We start from the raw sequence: 24,615 nt of genomic DNA, 5'->3' as shown, positions 1-24,615 counted from the left end.
TATGTTTGTTTCGAAACTCTTGCGAGTCTGAATAACAACGTAAAAGTATAAGTAAAAGCACGCACGTTTTTTGTGTTGTTAAGCCTGTTCTACATTAAGCGCAAACGCCAAGTCGCAGGTTTCGTGGAATTGACCACTTCACGTTGATCAATTGGCTGATTTGACTAATGCAATTAGTCAATTCAATGAGATCTGCGAACTTGCGTCTTGCGCTTGATGTAAAACAGGTTTCCATTTTCGCGCGGTAACGTATTTCACACGCATCTTATTATTATGATACATGTACAAACGAAAATTTTTAGGCGTAAAACGCGACGGATATGTTTTTAAATACATGATTTAGCAATATAGTTTGAAGCCACGGTTGTGGAATGTACCGCGTATATGTATACATATACAAAACATACGCAATAAATACATGAGTTCCTCTATCTGAAGGGACTGCGTAAACATAATCAGAATTTGCATTTATATGAGTAAGAATTTTTGCAAAAGTGTATTTTCGAAAAACTGCCGGAGTTGTTTGTCTACAAACAAATTCTTTCTGAAGAAAATACCGTTGTCGATTTGAGGAAATCTGATATTCGTAATCGCACAACTGCGTAGCGCGTTGTATGGACGGAGCAAAGCGCGTTCTCATGAAAGAGCGAATACTGAACGAATAGTTACTCGCGAATGCCTCTTTCACTGAAACTGCTGCTAAATAAATAGTGATTCTTGAAAACAAGTATCTGTTTTGAAGAAACGCGACACAGCAAAGCGAACGTATCCCAAGCTGCCGGTGTGGTAGGTAACACGTAATGAACTATCCAGTCGGGTTAACACAAAATGGCGTTGTTTTCTAGAATAATTGGTACAACAATATTCATCGACCAATTTACACAAAATATACGCGAGAATTCGTTAGAGGCAATCAAGTCACGCGAGGAATATCGTCTATACTGTGCGCGTTTTAATATGTTGATGTTCTCGCGGATATATATGTAAAGTTTCTTCTATTCATCTTCCGTTTTTGGTTTCCGAACAGTATTTTTCGTTTTATTTTACTTTTGATTATAATAAATCCCGGACACATTTGTAGCTATCATCATGTCAAAATCACAGAGGCAATAACAAGTATTGTGCAATATACTCGTTTTTTTATCGCGTTTATTCAGTGAATATGGTATAACTTCGACGTACTTCGGCAGATAAGAGCAATTATATAATCGCAACCAGATATGTTCAGAGACAAAAAATACATACATACATACATACATATATATATATATATATATATATATATATATATATATATATATATATATATATATATATATATATATATATATATATATATATATATATATAAAATTATCAAACATCAAGAGCGATATGTAGATTTAAAATTAAGTGGATCGATGGCAGCGTCACAAAGAGAGAGTTTTGGTTTTATAAGAAACAGCGAATCTATATATGAAGACAAGACGAGGAAAAGTTTCTTAATTAGTAAATTTTAAGGATTACAGATTACGCAAATTGCCACGGTTCTAGTTACATGCAAAACACTCTGCATCCATCAACTTATTTTTAGTTTTTTCACCGAATTTATGTTGTGATATATATATTTAATATTTATCGATATATTCTTAAAGTTTATATATTTTTACTAATAAAGTGGCATACATTACGGTACTTGATTCGCCTCTTTATTCTTTATCAATCGTTATCGAAAAGATCTTCGCCGCAAGTAATCGCTCTCGTTTTACATAATAAATGGCCGGGTAATGCTACTTTTTCCCGTCCTTTCAAAGGAATCTCGCTAAATTGCACCAAACACCGAAACCAACTAGACGAGCAAAGTAAGTACTGAAAGTTTTAACTGATATTATTGCCATCTTTATCATCGAATCGCCCTTATCCGAGGCTATTTGACTTCGCTCTTCGTTACCGGAATGTTATTACCTTCGGGGAATGATGAGCGCCAAGTATCTCCTTAAACGTTACGGTATTTTCATCTACTCTGCTGACTTACTGCGGCGAGACCGCCATAATTTGGAATATGGCGCTTGCGGCTACCAGCCGTATGTTCGTTGAGCTTAAATCTCAAATACAACGTACTTATAGCCTACCGGTGTCAAGTACTCCCCTTCCAACATGCCACGTATATAACTTTGCAACCTCTTCTGTCCCGGAATCCCTGGTTAAGCTCCGTCGAGAAATTTAATCGAAATTGGGAAATCTTATTTTCTCATCCATTCTCATTTTATGTCTCTCGTCTTGCAATCAGATAAAATACAGTTGCGAGTAAAAAAAAAACCATTATTTCCCATTTTTTTGTTTCTCTACGCGAGACAAGAATTCTTACAAAAATCAGGCTTTTACCTCGGCCTTAGACGTTTTCTTGGCTGAAAACGTCGAGCATTCTCTCGACTGAAATAAGAAGATGCACCGTCTTTAAAACAACGTGATCAATAATAAGCAGAAATCTTCTGCAATTGAATATCTCGACGTCTTTTGCTCAAAACAACATCACTCTTTAATATTGATAAACACCTGAATATTTTTGACATCATATTTTTGTGAAATTCTGAAAATATATCTCGTTTTGACCTGCGTATAACTACGATATAAAACACTTCGAAAAGTAAATCTAATGATTTTTGTTAGAGAACACGTACCCACTGGACGGCAACCGTTCGTGTCAAAAATATTGAATTCTTTCAATTTCAACAAGTCTATTTCTTACATCCAATAAACTTGATTTTTCTGTGGATAATTAAATACTAAACGCCGTTACATTTATTATGTTATGTATACCTTTAGTGCCGATGTTGTTCTTCTTAGGTTTTAACTGCCTTGTATAACAATAATATCAAAAAATAGCAATATTTTTATAAAGTGTTGAAACTCAAATCATCAAGTACAAGTAGTTTATACAAATAGACTAAACGAATCTGAAAATTATATAGGCAATACTCTTACTTTTGTGTACATGTGATAATCAATATTTTTAATTATAATCATTTAATTATAATTCTGCTCGAAAAACAACTTTTGTAGGGTTTTGTTATTCTTATAAAAACAAGATCTTTTACATAGAGAGTGACTCAGTAAATAACTCGATTTTCTTAGAAAATTTTGTAGGCGTGTGTATGTGACGAAGAGATAAAATTAATACTTCCTACAGGATCATATTCGAGACGACATCAGGACGATGATGTTGCACTTCACAGCGATCATCTGTCTCGTAAAAACGGATTCGCGTTACATACGTCCAATGTACGAAGATGGATGTGATGCGGACGCATCTTTGTCAACACATTCTCTTTCTATACTTCAAGTGCATCGCGTTTTTAAAGTTCATAGACATCACGTCCTGTCGCTCGTCCGTTGGGCCTAACCACGGTCGGACGACAGGATGACGGGCTCGCGTATGAATGAATGATGTGAACTCGGAGGCGCACGTCGCTAGAATTTCTGCCGCCTTCGCCGCCGCGAGGTCGTCTTGAGAAGCTCACCGTAGTCTTGCAGCAGCAGTAATGGAAGAGCTTGACATAAGCGCTGCGAAAGTGACGATTCACTACGCAATAAAGCAGATTGTTGAAGCAGGATTTGGACAGAGCGAACCAGGCCAGAATGTAGAGCACTCGCGGAGAGACCGGCCTGAAGGAATTAACGCAAACCACAATGCCAAACGGCAGCCAGAACACGGCGAACATCACGCAGCTGTACATGTTCGCTTTTGTGAGCTCGTAGTCCCAGGAGAAGGCGGCCGGCGGCTTGTACGACCGTGTGGCGTGTCGCACGCGCAACACCAACTTCGCGTACAGGAAGATCGTCGTTAGAGCGGGCAGTCCGACCAGTATGCTCGCTCCGATCACTTGCTCTAACGCGATGCTGCTGAGCTTACGGCGACAAAAATCGGGACCTACATCTAGCAACGATTGCAAGCCTACCGCGACGATGGCGAGTATCCAGATGACGATGATGCAGCCTGTCACGCAGCCCGTTGTCACACGAGCGTATCTAAAAAAATTGAAATATGATATCATGTATTAACATATATACATAAACTAGGAACTGTGTGTGTGTGTGTGTGTGTGTTTCTCTATATCTATCTACAAAATATCTATGAAAATAAATCACAAAATTTTAAACGCTTAAACTTATATAGTGTTGTGTCTACTCGGACATTGTCATAATTTCGTAGGTGAAACAATATAAATATTTTCTCTTTAATTACACCGCAATCTTGTTTAAATCTCGGTGCATTCAATTAAAGAAAATATTTCTCTCGGTGATACACTGCAACTGCAATTACAGAGTTCGTCGTGCTAGTCTGGATTAACGAGGGACTTGAAAAACGAACCGGTAGTTACGGAGTTAGCGGCGCTGGCAGACGATTTCTCGTTTACAATGCGGAGAAACTTCTCCTCGAGTCCACGTGTTCCCGCCGTGATTCTTCTGACACGACCAGTTAAAATACTTCGCCGTATCGTCGCTAAACTTTCAGCGTGCGTATGAAAAGCAGTAATCGTCGTCGTCGTCGTCGTCGTCGTCGTCATCGTCGTTGTTGTCGTCTTTCCTGAATCGTTTGCTATCGGTTACGGATTTCGACAATTCAAGTTAAAGAGAACGTCAGTAAGAATGCAAAATTACAAACTCGATCGTGACATTGATTGAGAGAATTGATGAAGCATTTTAACATCAAATTCGAAATTCTAAGATAGTGATTGTTATACATTACTACGCGCAATATTGGTTCAAATTGGGACATCAATAATGCCATTTTATTTCCATTCAGTACATAATTGTACAATAGAGATACAGAGAAGATATACAGAGAATAAAACATTATAGTATGAAAGATTTATTGGAGCAAAAAAACAAATTCCCCAAATATTAGGTAAATTATTACTAAAAATTACACGTAAATTATTACTAAATAATAACATACAGAGACAAGTTCGTAACTAAAGATAGTAATTTCCTTTCTTCCCGCGTACAAACTTTGGCTTTTTTACTTGTTTTGTATGACAATTTGATCACATATCTCTGTTATCATAGAGGTAGGGTTACTTTAGAAACACTTGGTTTACAAAATAAAAAAGTTGTAAAAAGACAGAGAAACAATGTGTGTGTTTGTAAAAAGATATTAATATTAGAAATAACAAAGAATAATCATTTTTTTCTAAAACATGACTATGTGATTTTATGTCTACCTTTTCAAAGTTGCATAATAATTTTTTGCAAATAAATATATGAATTAGCAAGGAAAACAATTATACATGTATATATATATATTTTTTTTATATTATAATAAAATATATATTTTTTTAATTATATAAAAACTTTTTTTGATAGTGTTTACGGTTACATTGCAAAGAGAGAAAGAAAGAGAGAGAGAGAGAGAGAAAGAGAGAGAGAGAGAGAGAGAGAGAGAGAGAGAGAGAGAGAGAAAATCAAGAATAAAACCGCTCTTAAAACAAGAATATGCATTTGTGGAAATTGTAGAAACGTGAAATCGATTGCCGGAATCGCTTGCTAGTACACTACGCTTTATCTTTCAAACAGTTAACACAAGCGAGCGTAATTTTCGGCCGCTATTGTCGCGAACGACGGTAAGGCCACCGGAGACCAAAGAGCTTTACAAGCACAGGTTTTGGAAGTATATATGTTACCACACCGCCGCGCCAAATGAAGACCTGCCTGCAAGAACCAGATAGCCTCGCTTTTGATCGAAGTGAATTATTTACATGGAAATAGAGAGAGAATCTCTCTCTCTCTTTCTCTGCACAGGATAATATTAATACAAGTATTTATTAAGGCAAATTATTAGTCGGTAGTTGTGTGGCAGTTCGATGAAGTTCGAAGTTAGTTTGCGCGTTAACCATAAATGAGATTTAAGTTCTACTTTCACATATCGAGTTTGATAGCATGCGCGAAGGAAAATTAATTTTGCCAGTTTTTTCTCCATCCTTCTCTCGCTCATTTTTTTTATTTTTTTTAAACAGATTTAAATATCTTTCACGCGTAATTTTGCAAAAGAACATATACAATTTATAGAGAGATAACAAAAAGAATTCCAAAATAGAGAATTCTCAATATGTATGTATACTTTCACATGTATATGTACTTTTGACTACTAACACAAGTGTTCACTATACACTGAGTGTGAAACGAGATTGGTTAAAATTTGCATTTTAAATCAAGTATCGAACAATTCTGTCTCGGATTAATCAATTATAGAGTTTTTTATAAAGTACTTTATTTAATTATTAGAAGCCGTAAGCAACCGATAACAGTCGCGTCGAAAATACTTCAAACCAAAGAGAAGAACTCTTTTTGCGCGAGCGGTCTTTGCGCGAACGAGAGTTTGTTAGTTTTTGCGGCGGCCCGACAAATAGAAACGCCCTAGGGTTCGATCCATTTTTCATTCCACCCTACGGGACAAATAACAAACTTTGTTACGCCACGTACATCAATTCAACCGAATTCTCCGTATAGGCAAGTGATGGAAAGCGACCGTGGGGTAAGAACCGCTCTTGTCGTTCCGGAAACGGATTGCTCAATTAGTAACCGACGAACGCCATTTTGTAAACAAAGCGAGTGGGTTAAAGACAATATACTTTAAAGACCTTTTTTCTGTGTATGAGAGCTAAAAGAAATTGGCAGTAAACGGAATTTGAATTAAAAAAAATGCCGACAATCACAAGAAAGTAGAAGTTATTGATCGCGGTCACGTGTGTTATATCTTTTCGATCGCCGAAGTCTGGGCACTTAATTCGATGGCGGATGGGCCCTCTTCTCCTGTTTTCGTTGCTGACGACGCGTTTCGCCGTCTCTTTTACTTGTCATTCGTTGGCACACGGCGCGCGAGCGAAGCCGTTGCGTCGTCGTGAAGGAAAAAAAATATTCCGGATGAGATGAGGCGATAACGTAATAGACGAACTTTTGGTCTCGCTCGATCAATAGCAGTTACATAGTTGTAATATTGATCGGGCATCAGGTCACCGTTCAAAGTTGGATTTATGCCATTTCAATGGTCAGACAAAAGACGAAGAAGGGAGAAGTCAGCAACAATCTTTAATATTTTTGCAATAAATCGATCGCTTTTTTGTTTTTTGACTTACGAGACCTATCATATTTGCAATAATGTTTTATTTTGATAACGCGCGAAACTGTTCGTACACAGTACGGAATCAATTGACATTTTGCGCGAAAAATCAAGATATTTTTTTATATCTGTCCAAATTACAATATTGTACGAGAAAGAGTCTGCAAATTTTAACTAATGTGATGTTTAGTTGATCGGACGACAAATTATATCATTACATATTCAAGCAGAATTACGAAAGTTATCTAGGAAACATTTTAATTCGGAACTATGTCTATGCGCAAATGGAAATGTCGCAGCAAATAAATTTGCATAGAAAGTTGGAGTTTTGCATATAAATAGTGCCCAAGTCAGACACAATGTGTGTCATTACTTTAGAATTGCGTTTTCGCGCCACAGCATTTTGTAATCGTATTGTTCAGAGAAGTCACATAAATATATAAATATTGATAATCATAACATTTTGTGATGAAAGTGATATGATTTTATCCGCTGTACTTTATCCATTGTACAATTGTCATGTTTTTAAAATAAGACTTGCATTTACCACATTTCTATGTTAAAACTTTATTCAAAATTATTATACGCAAATAATCACAGAATAGGGATATATCACTTAATCATAGCTAATTATTCTTCCAGAAAATTATTTTTAATTATCATGTAACATGCATTAAGCTTTTCAATATGTAACATTGCATTGAACTAAAAATATCATAAAATATGAAACAATTTCAAAATAAATGTACGACTACAATTATGATTTCCCGTGGAAACCGACGTGTCGATTGTCAATTTTTTTCACGCAAAACCCTTTCTTTTTCTGTTCCTCTATTTCTATTCTACGTACCTCTCGGCGGACATACATAGACGTGCGTAATTTTCGCAGGCGATTATAGCCAATGTCAGTACGGTCACTAAAAAGCACAGAGCCTCGAGAGTCCACTCAAATCGGCAGGTGCCCAGGGACTCTTCATGGCCCGCCAGAATCACAATCACCGAGACCGGTATTACCAGGCCGGTCACCAGCAGATCCGCTAGTGCCACGTTCACGAGAAATGCGTTTCCTGGAAAAAGAAGCCGCGTGAAATTAATTAAAGTAATTAGCTTTTAACAGTTCTTGCGATCTAGATCTAGTTCTCACGCTCGAGAAAAGAAGAACCACAATGCACATTCTTTTGTGCATATATACGTACGTACATACATATATTAAACTGGTACTCTAAGATCCCATTTCAGCATACAAATCGAATATCTATCTATACTCAAAAAAGTAAGTGCTCTTTTGTTGCTGATCTGTTTGTCTTTGCCGCAGATTTGGTTGTTTCAGACGTTTCGGAAAAACGATGATCGTGGCTCAGATATAATAAAATTATCACAGCCGCTCGAGAACAAAAAATGAACTAAATATAAAATTAGAAATAATTGTTATAGTAATAGCGTATTGTTAAATAATTGTTCCAGCTTACTATACGGTGCATGTACATTGAGAATTTTATTACAAGAATACATTTTATTACAGAAAATTCCATATAAAAAATATCAGCTTTAATTCTAATGTTATAAATATCGTTTCTAATGCTAAAAGTATCGTCAAACGAAAAAGAGAGAGAGAGAAAGCGAGCCGAATAGCAGGTTGCGGTAATACGTGTAAATTAAAGGTTTCCTTTGCCTTTTGAGGCTTCCACGATGCATTTACGTTCGTTTTGTTGCAACTTCGTCGCAACAACTTTAATATATCTATCTGAAATGTAATTCACTGGGCTAGAGACTTTCGTCGTTTCCTGCGCGCAATTGCTCGCTCGCATATCCCTCTCTTCCAAAGTGTATTCCGCACAATAATATAAATTCACAGTATAACCACAGCAGACATGTATCGATCTACGTGGATTTTACTTATACAGCCAAGAGTGTTCAAGATGCCTGCACTTTTCTGCATCATTCCTTTTTATTGGCAATAGTGCCTGCTTTTTGGTAACCTAACCTAACCTAATCTAATCTAATCTAATCTAACCTAACCCTAACCCTAACCCTAACCTCATGCCAAGCTCATATATTACTATTGCGTGCGTTGCTGGTTTTTTTGTATCGCGAGTTGAAGTGCTATTACTTTAATTTTTGTTATCGTAAAACAACGCAGACAGTTCTAAATATCTTATCAAGATTCGTTCAAAATAATAAAGTTATTAAATTTAAATTTATATTAAATTATAAAACATCTTTATAAAAAATTTGTATAAAAATATAAATATGTGTAATTAAATAAAAATATATTAAATAAATATAAAGTAGGTGTACGTATATAAGACGCAGTAAACTATAAAACGATTTTTAGAAGTATAAACGGTCATGCCGATTATGAAACTTCATTCTAATAGTGACACCGAAACGATACCGATAAGAACGACGAGCAGACAATGGCGACAACAATGATCAGTAAAGCGGGAATGAAATTACGATGCAATCACAGCTTTTATTGCGAGTCAACGATTATGGCGCATTTTATATGTTATTTTTAAGGTAAAACTTGAAGCTAAGCAAAAATATTAAGCTGTAAGATAAAGAAAAAAAGAAGTATAATATATTTTATATTGTCTCATGCGTCGTACTCTACTCATCGATATATTCTCTTTCGATATTTCTCGAACATTTCTCCGAGATGAATACTCTACGAAGAGAGACGCAAAGAAGAGAAGAAGATAATATCTATACATCTCATTATGTATTTTAAAGAAGTGAGTAACGCTATAACAAGGTGCGCGTAATTCAGTGCGAGAGTGTAATATCTATGTTCTATTTATGAATAATGTTAATGCGTGGAATTTTTATTGTTTCGTCAAATACGTGTTGAAACGTTTTGCCTTTAATTTAACGACTTTTCCGTGCGTAGAGATGATGAGCACATTCCGCTGTTAACCTCACGACGATAAACAAAGCTTTATAAAACAATCGCTGTGCGTAGCACGTATAAGTTGACGGTTAAACGTGCGCAAAAATAAAAATTAATCTCGTATATATTTACATTTTTTCTCTTTGCAGCCGTATTACTTTACACGCGTCCATATCGTCGTAGTTATCCGGCTTCGCGACCGTTATTATTAGACAAATTTTCATTTACTACGGTTTCCTTTTGTAAATAGATACTATGTGGAAAATAATTCCTCGCATTTCGAGATATGTAAGTCATGTGTCTGTGTGTTTCATGTGTTTGCGTATACGTGCGTTAAATATATACACGTATAGCCGAAGAGTTAATAATTTTATAGCATGTATGCGACATTAAAAATACCTAGAAACGTTCTCCGGCAGATAAAGTAAATTACATTTACGACGCTATTGCACCAGGCGTGGCGACTATCCTCGTTGCTAAGAGAGATGACATTTTCACCGAGGGCATTTCAACCTCGGACTTGTCGCTTTTCGAGAAAGTGCAAAATGTAGTGGCTCGCACCAACACGCCGACAGTCGACAGGGCCGCAAACGTGTTCGCGCCTTTAGGAAGGATATTACACCGCGATAAAAATGATTACGCGACAAATTGCACCGTCCGCGTTTCGGTAGTAGAGGAAAAGCGCGCCGCCTCTCTTTCCCCGGGCCCCGGTTAATAGGATGAAATATCGCGGCCTCTCCGGTAGATAGGTAGACGAAAACCCAAGGGAAAAGAGCTGCAGAGAACTCAGAAGCACAGAGGATCAGAGTGAGGGATCGCTCTCTCTTCAAGTATCGGCGAATTAAGCTCTGCACATTCGTCGCATTCGCACTGCCCGCATTCGCCGATTGCATTTTCCGGAGGTACGTTTCGGCGTGAAGAGATCCGATCGATTCAGCGGTTGATGCGTGGAATAAATTATCCCGCATCAGCGCTCGTGGCGTCACTTCGAAATTGATTCTCTCTATCCTCTCTTCTCTACATCTCTATCTCTCATCCGGGTCCTCTGTCTAGCCGCAATGCTGCAGCATCGTCATGGGAACGTATCCCCGTACTGCCTTCTCCCCTTCCCTCCTCCGTGGTATTCTTCTGCGTACCGAATGAATCCAGGCTGATCAGAATTTGTTTTAATCGATTTACCGAGTCAGCCCATCGCTCTCTCTCTCTCTCCCTCTCTCTCTCTCTCTCTCTCTCTCTCTCTCTCTCTCTNTTTACCGAGTCAGCCCATCGCTCTCTCTCTCTCTCCCTCTCTCTCTCTCTCTCTCTCTCTCTCTCTCTCTCTCTTTCTCTCTTGCTCCTTTCCCTCTCTCTTTCGTTCTCTCCTCACCGAACCTCGTTTCAGGAGCGCCGAACCGAACTATTCGCCAACCGCACCGCGGAGTACCCGAAGTATTCGCATTATCGGCGGGGATTCACCGCGTTCGACCGCCGTCGCCGCTGCCTCCGTGATCGGGGTTTCCAAGGGGAGGCACTGCTCTAGACGAGACGAGATGAGACAAGAGGGCAAGTATAGAAGAGGGAAGGAGGTGAGATATATAGGACGGCGCTCTCTCGTTGTGGCATTAGATACGGGGCGAGCAGGAGTTATACGGCAACCGAGCCCGTTCGTGCGGCTACGCGCCGCGAAATTGACTCGCTCATCCGTGTACACCCTTATAGCGACCACCACGGCTGCGCAATCCATTACAGCGCCATCGGGTTACCGAGCATCGCGCGGACTTTGCGCACTATGGTGTGCGGTGCAGCTTTTTGTTTCTGTCAAGTTCTCACCGCGTGCCGGCTGAGTTCACGCAAACGAAGCCAAAGTCCGTCCGACACTTCACGTCCGCAGTAGAAATAGGGTTCGCGTCAGGCACGAACGAACATCCACGTACATTTTCCGCGTCACTCTTGCCCACGCACACGCTACGAAGACGGTTCTCTCTGCTGCAGGGAATGAGAAATCGCGTGCTAGAGCCGGATTTCCGGTTACAGACAGGTCAGTTACTGTCGCGTCACGTTTAGACGTATTTATTGGGAAAGGGACGATCCCGAAGTTTGAAATTGACCGCGCGCGCGCGATGAAGCACGTTAAAACTTTGAGTTTTGTTACAAGCTTTATTCAATATAGTAAAGTATTTCTTTTCTCGTGCGTACCATTTGTAACGAGTTTGTCTATTATTAACTATCCGCAAGATCCAATGACACGAGCGAAAAATGACATTAAAATGACGATAATCATTTTTAAGCAGTTTAATTCGCGGTTTTCAAAACAAAACAAATTAATTTTGCAAAGTTAACTTATACAAAGATAAAAAGAGAAAAAGAAGAAAGAGGAAAAGAGAGAAAAACGATATACTTAACTGAGTATAATTACATCCGCAATGTCATTGTTATTATTCCCTTTGCCGGAATATACTCTGCGTGCAAATAATAATTATCTTGAGTCGTGGTCTCTCTCAAGTAACGAGAATTGTACAAACAACGCGTGATAACATCGATAAGAAATTATTTATTATCTCATCGCAATGATATCCGCAAGAATGGGAAGAGAAAAAAAATGAGAGAGAGGTTTGCAAATAATACAAGAAATCGATTTCGTCATTGCCGCAGGTATAATAATGACACGATAAAGATCCTATCTTTTCTGAAAAGATTGTATCAGCGACGTTCGTTCTTTACCGTTATATCTCCTACCGATCTGATACAGACGGAGTATACTCTTGTCTATAAAAACATAAAAAAAGGTAAAAAAAATATATATATATATATATATATATCTTTGCGGATAGATTTCTCTTACTTTTTTTTATATACTCTTTTATACACATATATATAGGATATATATATGTATATATACCAAAAGAACGTTGTCGCGAGGCACGTCGGATATGTACGACCTTCTGGATGGCTTTTAGAGTCGGATGTACTTCTATAAAGTAAAAACTTTTGTCGTTGCATTTGTCGATGAAAGTATCTCTTTCAGGTACCACTGACTTCTTTTCTTTGTCATTTTTCCCTCTCATCCCCCACAATTTTTTCTTCTCTCCCCGCATCACTATTTTAATTTTTCACTTGAAATTCCTATAGCGAGAATCCGACGCACACGCGAGAAACGATTCTCTTTCTCTCCGCGCGCTTATATTTTATGTTTTTATTTACTTAAATAACTAAATTACATAAGATGTACCTCGCTTGTTGAGTTGATCCTCCACTACCACGGCGGATATCATGAAGACGTTGCCTACGCTCCCGCCGACCGCGAGAGAAGCCAGCAGCAGAAGTCGCGCTACTCTAGACCACGCCGATGACAAAGTTACCGGCGAAACGTCGAGATCGTCCATGATGCTGCTTATAGTGGTGCTTAGTCTTACCTCAGGCTTAACGATATCGGTCATGGTAGTGATTACGCCGTGGTAGTTCGTCGTATTCATTCTGAAACTGAGAAAGATAAATTGTCGATTAAAACAAACACGCGACTTTACATTCAAACAAAATATTGAGAACAGCTATATCTGTGTTCTACTAATATGTTATCGATATTTTGTTTAATTATATATATATATATTGTTTAACTTATTGTCAGTTTAAACTTCGATGAAGACAGCACGCGTAATCTTCCTGTCTTTCATCAATTTAAACGATGGTTTATGATGGTCTTCAAGTTTGGAACATGGAGGAAACGAGGCTGAAGCTATTCGATATCACGCTATTACACGGAGAGAGGGCCCTTTGAAGATTAGGGCTGACAAGACCATACCGACCACCCTAATTGTGAATTATCGATCGCGAACTACGGTGTTGGAGATAGTCACCTGTTTCAACCGTGGCCCATGTTAGGTTTCCACAATGTCCTCGTTGTCGCTAACAACATCTGCGCACTATCATGGTAATTAGCAAATATAAATGTCGCGCAGCTACCTAACGCTATATAAATGCGTTGATAAAACAAGTTCGACAAAATTTAAAGATGCATAATAAGTGCTACAAAAACTATTTTGCTACCGACAATATATTTCTGTTTCTTTTTGCTCAAAATCATCTCAACGTTTCAAATTATATTGCCGGCGACAAAGTTCACTATCTATTTCTATACCAAAATTAAAACGTTTCCGACGGAATATTCATCTCGGGTTTCCTAAAGTGAATTTTATTTATTACTTATATTATTAGCAAACAAAGCTTCGACCGAATTGTTCAACATGATTGTATTTTGCTTAGACGCGAAAAAATTGATTTGCGAAAATTGCAATTATTTAATAAAAAAAACTGCGTTATATCGTTTGTTCTGCTATCATTCTTTATTTTCTCAGAAATATTTTCAAATATTTTTTGTTGCATTACAGCTTGAAATGGCAAACCTCTTGAGCCAATAATCTTGTCAATCCCGTGCGCGTTACGTGATCTTTCACGCACATCACGACGTCGAATCAATTTTCCCGTGGACGTCACCGATATCTTTTCTTAATTGAAAAACGACTTCTGCAGCAATGAACAAAACACCGTTTGCGTCGTAAAAGAAGCAGAAAACAGTGCAAATTCTTGTTTTTGTCTTACCAAAAGCCAGATCAAACGAAAAATACTCGTTATCAATTTATAAAATTATTTTACAATTGCCTTGTTTGTTAGTTACAAAGTTTTTAATTTTCAATCAAGTTTTACGCACAATATACTACTAAATCAATCAATAATCTATCATTTCGTTAATTTTTGATATTATAGACGTTTCTCGATAATGCAGAATCTGTGCATTTTAACTCGAAAGAAGAAGATTCTTATATGTCCACTTTAAACAGCTTTTAAATTGCAGATCTATTTCGAGAACTAGTGTCTCCGAGAACGTCTGATTCTACTTAACAAGACGTATGGATTACAATTTCATTGCGACACCTTGCAAAAGTGGATCTCATTCGCGATGCAAAAAGATGCAAACGGTCCATCAACAGGAGGAAGCATCTCATTTCACGAGTCTTCTTCAATCCAGCGAATGAATGTGTGAAATCCTATGTTACTACAAAGAAAAGCGTAACGACGAATGCGCCCGCGACAAGATTACTTAGAATGAGACTACATTACAAAAAGATATAATTACGTCATTGCGGATTATACTAAAAAATGAAGGATCAGAACGGAGTCTCGGAAATCTGGGACGTGTTAACGGGAATTCGAACGTAACCTTTTAAATTATTCCGATTGGGACGACGAGAATCTCCGTTCTCTTCCTGGTTTACAATTGAAATCTCGACACACGAATCTCACCGCGGCCACAAAATTCAGCTATTGCCACCACGTTTGTCACGGAGAGAAAAGTTATGTCTACTCTAGAGAGTAGCGTACCACGAGCGCCGTGTGACATTGTTCTCTCCTCGTTCTCGCACTTAGAAATTTCATATTTCTTTTCGCGTGCACACACACCCGCAGTCGGTCTTACACCGAGGAAGCGGCGAGAATCTCGCCTTACATGACTTTCGCCGTGTTTCGGTGAACACAGAAAGCAGGAAACCTACAGTCGTCTACTGTAACACAAGCGATCTTGTATAGCCGCTATATCGGGTTTCGTGGAATCGATGATGGTAGGAGTTAAACCTGCGCCGAATCCGGTCTAACGTTCGTTTGTTTGTTTGTTTGTTTTTTTTTGTCATTTTCCGTGTACACAGGCGGAAATAAAACGTCATTAAGCAATAGCGTCTTCAGGTAATTGCCGACTCGACATTGGGTCCACGTCTCGACTATGGGGATTTTATATGGTCTTGGCGACTATTTTTACAATATGTCTGAAGAATTTGATCCTCGCGCAACGAAGAAACGTACAAATAACTTTCCCCCCTGAGAAATCGTTCAGCATAGTGATCACACACACGGACCTTATACAGCGCAATACGTTTCTTTTACAACTCATTAAAACGACCCGAAAATCGAAATTACAGCCGCTGCGCAATATATAGCTCACATTTTATTGATAATAAAAACCGGCAAAGAGTAATTAGGTTTGTATCAAGTTTGCAAACTGCTTCATTTTAAGACTTTTGGAACTTTGTGTTCAAACGCGTTCGCGCGAACGCGCCATCGATGCTCGGAGAAGCGCAGCGCCGTTAATTTGCATGGAAGTAATCCGCAAATGAATATTCACTCGGCATGTCATTAAGACCATGAAAAGGGACCGACCAAAGTTAAAAGTTAATGTTCACGCGTCCGTAACGATCAAAACATGTTCATTGAGCATTTATATATGTAAACCGCCGAAACTCACGGAACACAATCAACATAAGCGCGTTCGTGCCAATTTCAACAAGCGGTAACAACGACGACGCTGTCAAAGCTATCGCGAGAAGTTACCGAGAAAATTAATCTGAATAAACTATCGTCGATGCGACGCAAATAGATGCCAAAATCTACTTACTGACACTTACCATCATCAATATTAAACGATCTGTGTAATTACGCGCCATTATCTTTCTTCTTTCGTCTTATCCGCTTATCTCATGTACAATATCCCAGGTATGTATGAGATATATCGGATATGTAACGCCATATAAAACTGATCCAATAGGAGACGTAGAATAGATCGTTGTGAGCCATCGTGCTCTGATCGGTCGCGTATAAACCGTCGATGGACGATTACGGAGCGGAAAATAAAATTCTTCGGGAAATATACGTGCTGGTGCGATAAAGGCGGCAACAAATTTCGCGGATGGCAGAGTTACGCGATTACGTGACGCGTCGGCTCAGGAAGGTTACGAGAAAGTTTCTCGAGTGTAAAGTGGGCTTAAGGCAAACGTATGATAAGAAGACACCGAGGCCGAGACTTTACGAAGAAGAAACAGAGAGACGCGCGCAGAAGAGAACAAAGATGGTAAAACACGAAAAAAAATGAGGAACAATTACGCGAATGTACATAACTGAGCAAAAACTTTTCTTTTCGGACAGCACTCAGTTGCGCGCTCCAAATGCTACGAAAGTTTTTGTGGATGGTGCTGTTATCTTCTTAACACCCGAGTCACGCGTATGCCGCGTTCTCTTTTAATAAATAATGCATCGTTGCTATTAGACGCGAGATGCTGTAATTTTCCTCGACTTTATTTTCGTCGCGCTTTTACGAGAATAAACGGAACTAATATAAGCACAAAAGCGACAGGTGATACTTGTTATATCTATAAGTTTTCTTTGTTGTATCTTTTGTTTCTTCTAAATATAAATACATTTAAATAGAACAAACTATTGCAGATATAAAATTTGCACTTAACATATCCATGAAGTTTTAAGCGTCTATAACATATTTCCTTAAACATTTTAATTTAGACTCTACTACGCTTTTTATTTCATAAATATATGTGAGTACATTCTTGCTCTTATATTTTTAATAATAACCTGCGCTCTCGAAAGCACACACTTATTATGCAAGATAGATCATTATAATCCCTTCTTTACTTCTTACGCGCTCTCTTTTCATATTGTCTTAGTGAATTTTTATCTCATGTGTTGTAAAACACAACACTGCACCAATTTCTTGTGCGCGTGTGTGTGTGTGTTTTGGTAGAAAAGAATATTTAACCCTCAACGGACGGACATGAGTCGTTTTCGTCTGGAGTAAAATTACTTTCTGAAGAAAGTAATTTTCTTGTTGTCATATTTGCTAAAAATTATGAATTAAAACTTTATTTTCGCTAAATTTAATGATGGTGTCTTAAAATAGACAGTTTAAAGAGTATATGCACATTGTTTCAGATTTTTTTAGAAATATTTAATATTTTTAAAAAGCCCAAGACGAAAACGACCCATGTCCGGCGAATTAAGGTGCCGAAAAACACGCCGTCCGTTGAGGGTTAATTCAACAGCTTTATAAATATATATGTATATTTGTGTCGCAAATTGCTTAGCAGATATAAATATTGGACAATAGAGTTGGACGAGTTGATATTTACACACACACACATATCTTTTTAATGCTTTATTTATCGCATAACTTTTTGGTAATGCTCCTAAATCAACTTAAGTGTTGCGTTTTTTAAGAGAATATTGAGGCGAATACCGACAAACTCGGTATTTAATATCTTCTCAGATTTTTATTTTTCATCTACTGTGAGAGAGACTCGACAATACATCACGCGCTTCAAAACGCGAGTAATTATGTATAGGAACCGACAGAAAAATAACTAACATAAAATAGGAAAAAAACATTAGTAATATTAACATACACATATGACACAGTGCCGTCCTTTTGTACTTGGTTCGTTTTGAATTGTACACAGATTGTTTATGAAAATAACTTCCGAGGCAAACACGTTTACACAATATTCGCAAATATATATATATAATCTGGGAGAGCAGCCTGTGTCATATACAATCCTACAAATCGAGATATACGATTTTCCATGTATAATCTATCAGAGGAGTGGCGAACTTTTCATTACTAGGTTTCATTACGTCTTCCCGGGATTTTTTTAATTAATACGAGCCCGAGACAGGAATGTGCGACTGAACGTGTGCGCCGTGCGCGATTTGTGCAGAGAATTCCACCCTTTAAAATCTGCATCGTTAATTTCCGTCAGAACATCTGACGCATACAAAAATGTGCCACGTGCATATGACAAGCGTCTACCTCGATCTTTTATCCGGAGCTAGGGACAACGGACGAAATAACGTGCAGAGTTGAACTTATCGGATTGTTAACGCGCGCGCACGCGAGAGAGAGAGAGAGAGAGAGAGAGAGAGAGAGAGAGAGAGAGGGGGAGAGAGAGAGAGAGAGGGAGAGAGAGAGAGAGAACGGCGTTAACAATCAGCGAAACGACAGTCTATTTGCTATTTGTGTGTGTGTGTGTGTTAACATCTTTTCGAGATTAAATTTTAATCTCACATCGAGGATTGGCTTAAGTAAAATCGCCTTAGTGTAGCGTCGCTACGGAACGGATTTAAATCGTTTCACGCTACGTTGCTAGATTAGGTTCTCTGCTCTCGGAAGCGCAGCTGGAATTGATATTTTCAGTGCCATCCACGTCGCCCATAGTAAATTATTTTAGGAAAAAAAGATGCACGCTCGTTTTCTTCAAGAGTTTGTATTTATATTTCTCATTGCTTTTATTGTTTAAAATAATAAACGCAAAACTTTTTAAGAAAGTATAAATAATAGTCTGTAAAATCATAACAAGTGGATTTATGAATACAAAAGAAAATAAAAAAAAAAGAGAAAAAAACAGAAATATGTTTGTCAAAAATCTCTATCACGCGATAAATATATCTACAAGATATTTACAACTTCTACAACAATCGATTCAGACAACTTCTTGTTTTCCGATTAGATTTTCTTCTGTCAACTTTTCGTTATAAGTAAAACGTTGAATTTAAATTATCAAATTATTTAAAAAATTATTATTTAAAAAATTGAGAAATTAGTTGTCCATTATAAAGTCAGTCGATTAAATCATTTTAATGCATAAAAATGCGGAAAGCAACAAATACGTCTTTATGTGGATTTAATATATTAAAACTTGTTTTTTTCTCACAAAATTATATAAATTCAATTAAATGACACGCATTATTCAAAATGGCGTCATTACATTATTTATTCACATAAAATACATTTGCGGTAGAAGCAATAACGAAACTCGTGGAAACATATTTGCCGACGGAACGTGATACGTTCGAGAATCGAGTTACGGGGAGAAATATAGTTATATACTTAACTAGAAACATATAACGGGAGGCGTGCACGCTTAAATCGTAACGTTTTACACGACAATTTCAGTATTAGGTAGCAACCTTGTAGAGTTCATCCAAATGATGGTGATCATCTCACCTCGGAATGGCCTGCGTACCGCCCAGTGTCGCGCCCAACCGATCCGACGATAAAAGAGAAGAGAGCCCGCCGTTTATTACGTCACCCTCGTTAGTCATTATATCTATGCAACTTCTCCGCGATACTACGTTGGAATAGAACACAACGTGAGCATAGTAGTCCTCGATGCGGCCGACGCGACGTAATCCGTGAATACCGAGCAATCAGAGACCGTTTGCGCGCAACATAATTGTCGGCCGCGCCTATTATGTGTCTCTGTGTACGCGTGGCCGACCGAAAACTTGCAGAATGCATTTCTGAATGAATGCGAAATTGTCCAGAGTCAGACGATTCCGTCTCGCCGGGCGGGATTCTTCGTAGAAAATTTCGCAAACGCTCATGGCATTTGTCGTCGCGTCGTTGCGTATAAATTTACGACAGAACGTAATGACGCAAAAAAGTCATACACGAGATGTTGTGTTTCTTTCTTTCTCTCTATCTGTTTTTATTTCTATCTACCGAGAGAAGATCATTTACTAGACCTCGTAGAGAAAACTGTGACTCTGGATCGCGTCTCGCTTTCTCACAAAATATCGTTTGGTCAGTAACTCTGTAATCTAAAGCGGTCCACCGTTCGGTCTTTGTATCCGAGGGCGCTTCAAAGTGTAAAATTAAAGTGAATTCTTTGTTGTCTTCTCTAGCCTTGGAACAAAGAAACAATTTTCACACTCTGCCTCCGGCTTTCCTTTACGACGCTTCAAGCGCTTCTCTCACAAGAGTCCTATGTGTCATCATAGACAAGCTACTGAAATATTACGACCCAATATCGATCACACACCGTTTGTTGTACGCCACAATAAAGATAAAGTATTTTCCAAGAATTTCGTACAAACTGTATTATATATCGAATGTAATAACACTCTATGTATACATGTATAGTTTTGATATTCAAATATAATAATTATTAATAAAAGAGAAGAGAAACAAAAGAAAGATTACTTAATCATTTTTCGTTCAATTAGGCAAATAAAAATAAAATTCATAATATATATTTTCAGGACTGCTAGTCTGATGATCATTCTACTTGAGTAATATTAATTCTTTTATTTTTAAACTCACTTCCTCTCTTTCCATCACAAACAGTCACGGAAGTTCTTTCTGAAACTTAATGTCAGTTCTTCTTTTAGTTCGGAATAAGAAACCTACTTTTTTAATGAATCCAGTAGATGTTACTACAACGTTATTACGTTATTAATTTTTTTTTTTCAAAACAAAATAAGGTTTTTGTAAAAATCTTATTTTACATTTTATCGTGGTCCAAAGTTGAAAGCGAGTTTTCCAACCTATCTGTGAAGCGGTTAAAGATCAAAGCATGTCCTCGATATTGAGTTTATTTTCCGAGACCTTAGAGATAGGCAACATATTGATTTTTGCATACTCTCGACATCCCTTCTTGATCAATATTTCATATTTTTATTCTCTTTACTATAACAATCTATTTCCCTTTTCGTAAACATAAGCAACGCTGTATTTTATAGCTTTCGCACCGTACGCGATATGACTCTCTCTCTCTCTCTCTCTCTCTCTCTCTCTCTCTTTTTGTGTTGCGCGCGCGCGCAACATAGACTAACAAATATAGTACATTTTATCGCAGATAGTGATTGCACTCGAATCATTAATTAAACGTTCCTTCAGTCGCTATTCGTCCGCTCTGAAACTTAATTTCATCGGTGTGTTCTATCCGTCTTTCGTAGTCCTATCTAGAAAGGAACTCGTGCTCTTGTTTGTACGCCACTTCTATCCGCGATCCTATTCGTCTGTTATAAAACGCTGTGTACTTAGCGCTCGACTCCGCTACCGAGCAAGCAAAGAAGCAATTCACAAAGTAAGTAACATTTAAATTGGGATTGCGAAGAGAACACCAGGACTTTGAGCGGAGCATTGTCGTTGTCGCGGAGTCGAATTGATCGAAAGCGTCGCGCATATTTATGAAATACCGAACGGGCATTTGCATAAGCTGCAACGTGGGACATGGAAATGGCATAGTGTTTAGCCAACCGTTCAACTGTTCAATTTCGCACCGACTGGCAGCGTGCGGCCGGCCGCGTTTGCTGCAGTGCGAGAGCGCGTTTGTTCGTAAGCCAACCAACAATCATTTTCGAAAGTTCAAACACGTGTGCGACGCTTCCGATGAGCGTTTGTAAAATTTATTTTCCCCGGATTCCGTGCAACTCGACTTCCATCCTCCATCCATCCTGACGCGCGCTTGCCAAACCAGCACCTCTCATTAAGCACAACTCACATGCGCCAAATATGCATATATACCGCATCGTGCACGCATCGGTGCGCCGCGCGGCTCGTAATTAGAGAAAATTAAATCTACGTATTAAACCCGAAACTCTTGTGTGCCTTTTCTACCGGGATCAATTTTCATCGCGCGCACAGATTATGCTCTTGTTTATGCGTATACTTTCTCTCTCTCTCTCAAACTTCTCTATCGATTTATAAAGTTAATAATTTAATGGTTTTTACGCACATTGCGCACGTGACTATCAAAGAATATTTCTATTGTAGTTGCTGGCAAATATTTATTGCGTATCCGCTTTGCGCGGATATAATTTCATAATGTATTATCCGTTGGGGCTGTTGTGAAACTCTTTGATGCGAAGCTGAAAGTAAGTAGAAGGAAATCCACTTGAAAAACTTTATACTTCGTTCTGCCGGCATCCGAAACTTGAGAAATCCTTCAGACAGCTCGCGGAAAACTCGAGAGGCAAGAGGGGCTCGGCGTTGCATTGCGATCGATATCGTGATTCAGAGAGAGTAGGAGAGAGAAAGATTGAGTAGTGTGCGCTTTTCTACGGGGAAAGTCCAGGTTGATGCTTAATTTCGTTTGCACAAATGAAGACGGTCAAAGCATTTGTCTCGAGATAAGACGGAAACAAAGTTTATTTCTTCTATGCTTGAATCGTCTCTTAAATGTCCGGATGCAATCACGCGAGAAAATGATCTGTTTTGTATCCGCTTAATATCGGGATAACAGAAATAATATTAAAAATCGAGAAAATTGTGATCAAACTTTTTCTACAAGATTTCATCTCCGCGTTGTTGTATCAATGTATGTAAAATCGCGCGACAAAAGTAATATAAAAGTATTTCTAAGCAAAGAAAAAACAAACAATTTCATAATGATAATTCTATTGAGAAATTGTTACGATTTTGTTACGTCATAATAAACGCTTTTTTTTTGTATAACGCTCTTGTTTTCATAATACAAGCAAGCGAAGAGTTGTTACGACGTGTCACACTATTCAACTGTGTGTTAGTTTATTTATTTATTTTATTTAAAGTACAAAACGACATACACACACAATGTTTCAACTCTAACAGATATCTTTTTTTTTGTTTGTTTATATTGTTAATTTAACATCACACTTATGTGTTATAATATACATTATACATATATGAGCGTACTTAGAACAGTAATTACACGATGTAATTACAGTGTATTGCATCTCGAAATATGGTCGGAGAGAGGCCAGGTTCTCTCTCCGCAATCGCAATAACAGTCAATGCGAGAAACGTATTTCATATTGCGTTCTCGACAGCAGCGGCGTACAACTAGTAGCCGCACCTTGTCTAAATGAATTTGCATAGACGGTTGAACACTCCGTGCCAAAATTTGCAATTGCGCTTTGCTTTTATATTGTTAGCGCAGTTACGTGTAACTTTTACGTCAAGGTAACAAGCATATGTTAAAATATGCACATTTCAAAAAGAACAAATCTTTTAAATATTTATCAAATATCAATGCACAAGAAATATCAATAGACTTAATAAAATATTAATAAAAAATTCGGAGACTTATCAATTCTCCGTTTATAATCTTAATTGAAGTTACTCGATTAACTTTGCCGTGCAATAATAACAAGCACTCGCAACACAATATTGATCAAAAGTCACGTATATATTACAAGTTTAACTGTAAACGTGACATGCACACCGTAATTAGTCTAAGACACCGCTTAAGACGATGGTATGTGCGCGATGAAGTTCGTAACTTTAGTTTATCATCCTTAAACTGTTATTACGCAGTGCTCCAACACGCGGGCGCGCGTTAACTATCTTCGTAGTTTTATTAATGGAAAAGAGGAGAGAGAAGTTAGAGCGGGGCGAGGTGGTAAAGTCTTAACCTGGATACTAACTCTTGTACCTGTATGAGTAAACTCGCGCCCGAATATTAAAGTGTGCATATAAGCACAGGAATATCCGCGAATTTCGTCTAAATTAATTTTCATAGACGGCTGAACATCTCAATTTGTGCCGAATCTGCAAGTTGCTTCCCTTGATGTTGCTAGTTATAGAATAGATCGCGTCGCGCCGTCCGGACGAAGCGCGCGCGCACATTCAGGACCCTCAAGTTCGGCCCTTTAATAACTCACCGGCAATATTACGGCTCGTCGAGCTTCGCGACACGTCGCAGATAAATTGCATCGTTTAGCGGACACGCACCCGCACATAAACCCTTTAATCCCCGGTAAGCAATCAGGTCCGGTCGGCGCAGCGTAGCGCGCTCTCGCCGATATTACAACGGTTGATCTTGCTAGGCATCGAAATTCCGCAAAGGCCAGCTTCAATCCGGGGAGCTTCAAAGCAATGTTATACTTGATAGCGATCTTTAATATATTCGGTGCGATAAGAAGTACGCATGATTGAGCATCATCGCTAATAATACTTTTTTTTCTATTAAATGTGGAGCATTCGAAATTCTATTGTTAACCGATACTTGTAGATATTGAGGCCGTTTCATCTGCCCATGTTTGGTCGTTAATATTG

General features: G+C 38.2%; 1 protein-coding gene and 1 long non-coding RNA gene across 6 annotated transcripts in view; one reads left to right on the top strand and one right to left on the bottom strand.

The window, feature by feature from the left end:
• Positions 1-1,372: 1,372 nt before the first annotated feature.
• LOC109862039 (melatonin receptor type 1A-like) overlaps positions 1,373-24,615 on the bottom strand; it is a 90,867-nt gene continuing 67,624 nt past the window's right edge. For all 5 annotated transcript variants that reach the window (XM_020441936.1, XM_020441939.1, XM_020441950.1 and 2 more), the window contains 3 exons: positions 13,198-13,448; positions 7,950-8,166; positions 1,373-4,008 (listed from right to left, as the gene is read on the bottom strand). In XM_020441936.1, coding sequence (XP_020297525.1) covers positions 3,336-4,008; positions 7,950-8,166; positions 13,198-13,441 — 1,134 coding nt within the window. In that variant the 5' untranslated portion in view covers positions 13,442-13,448 and the 3' untranslated portion in view covers positions 1,373-3,335. The remainder of the gene's footprint in view (positions 4,009-7,949; positions 8,167-13,197; positions 13,449-24,615) is intronic.
• Positions 11,825-14,618, top strand: LOC109862059. The gene is made up of 3 exons (XR_002251081.1): positions 11,825-12,006; positions 13,673-13,896; positions 14,354-14,618. It is a non-coding gene; the product is annotated as an uncharacterized LOC109862059 (long non-coding RNA).

This window comes from Pseudomyrmex gracilis, unplaced genomic scaffold (assembly GCF_002006095.1).
Source record: "Pseudomyrmex gracilis isolate BER0280 unplaced genomic scaffold, ASM200609v1 scaffold_9, whole genome shotgun sequence".
NCBI classification, from domain to species: Eukaryota; Metazoa; Arthropoda; class Insecta; order Hymenoptera; family Formicidae; genus Pseudomyrmex; species Pseudomyrmex gracilis.
This window is presented reverse-complemented; position numbering and strand designations above follow the sequence as displayed.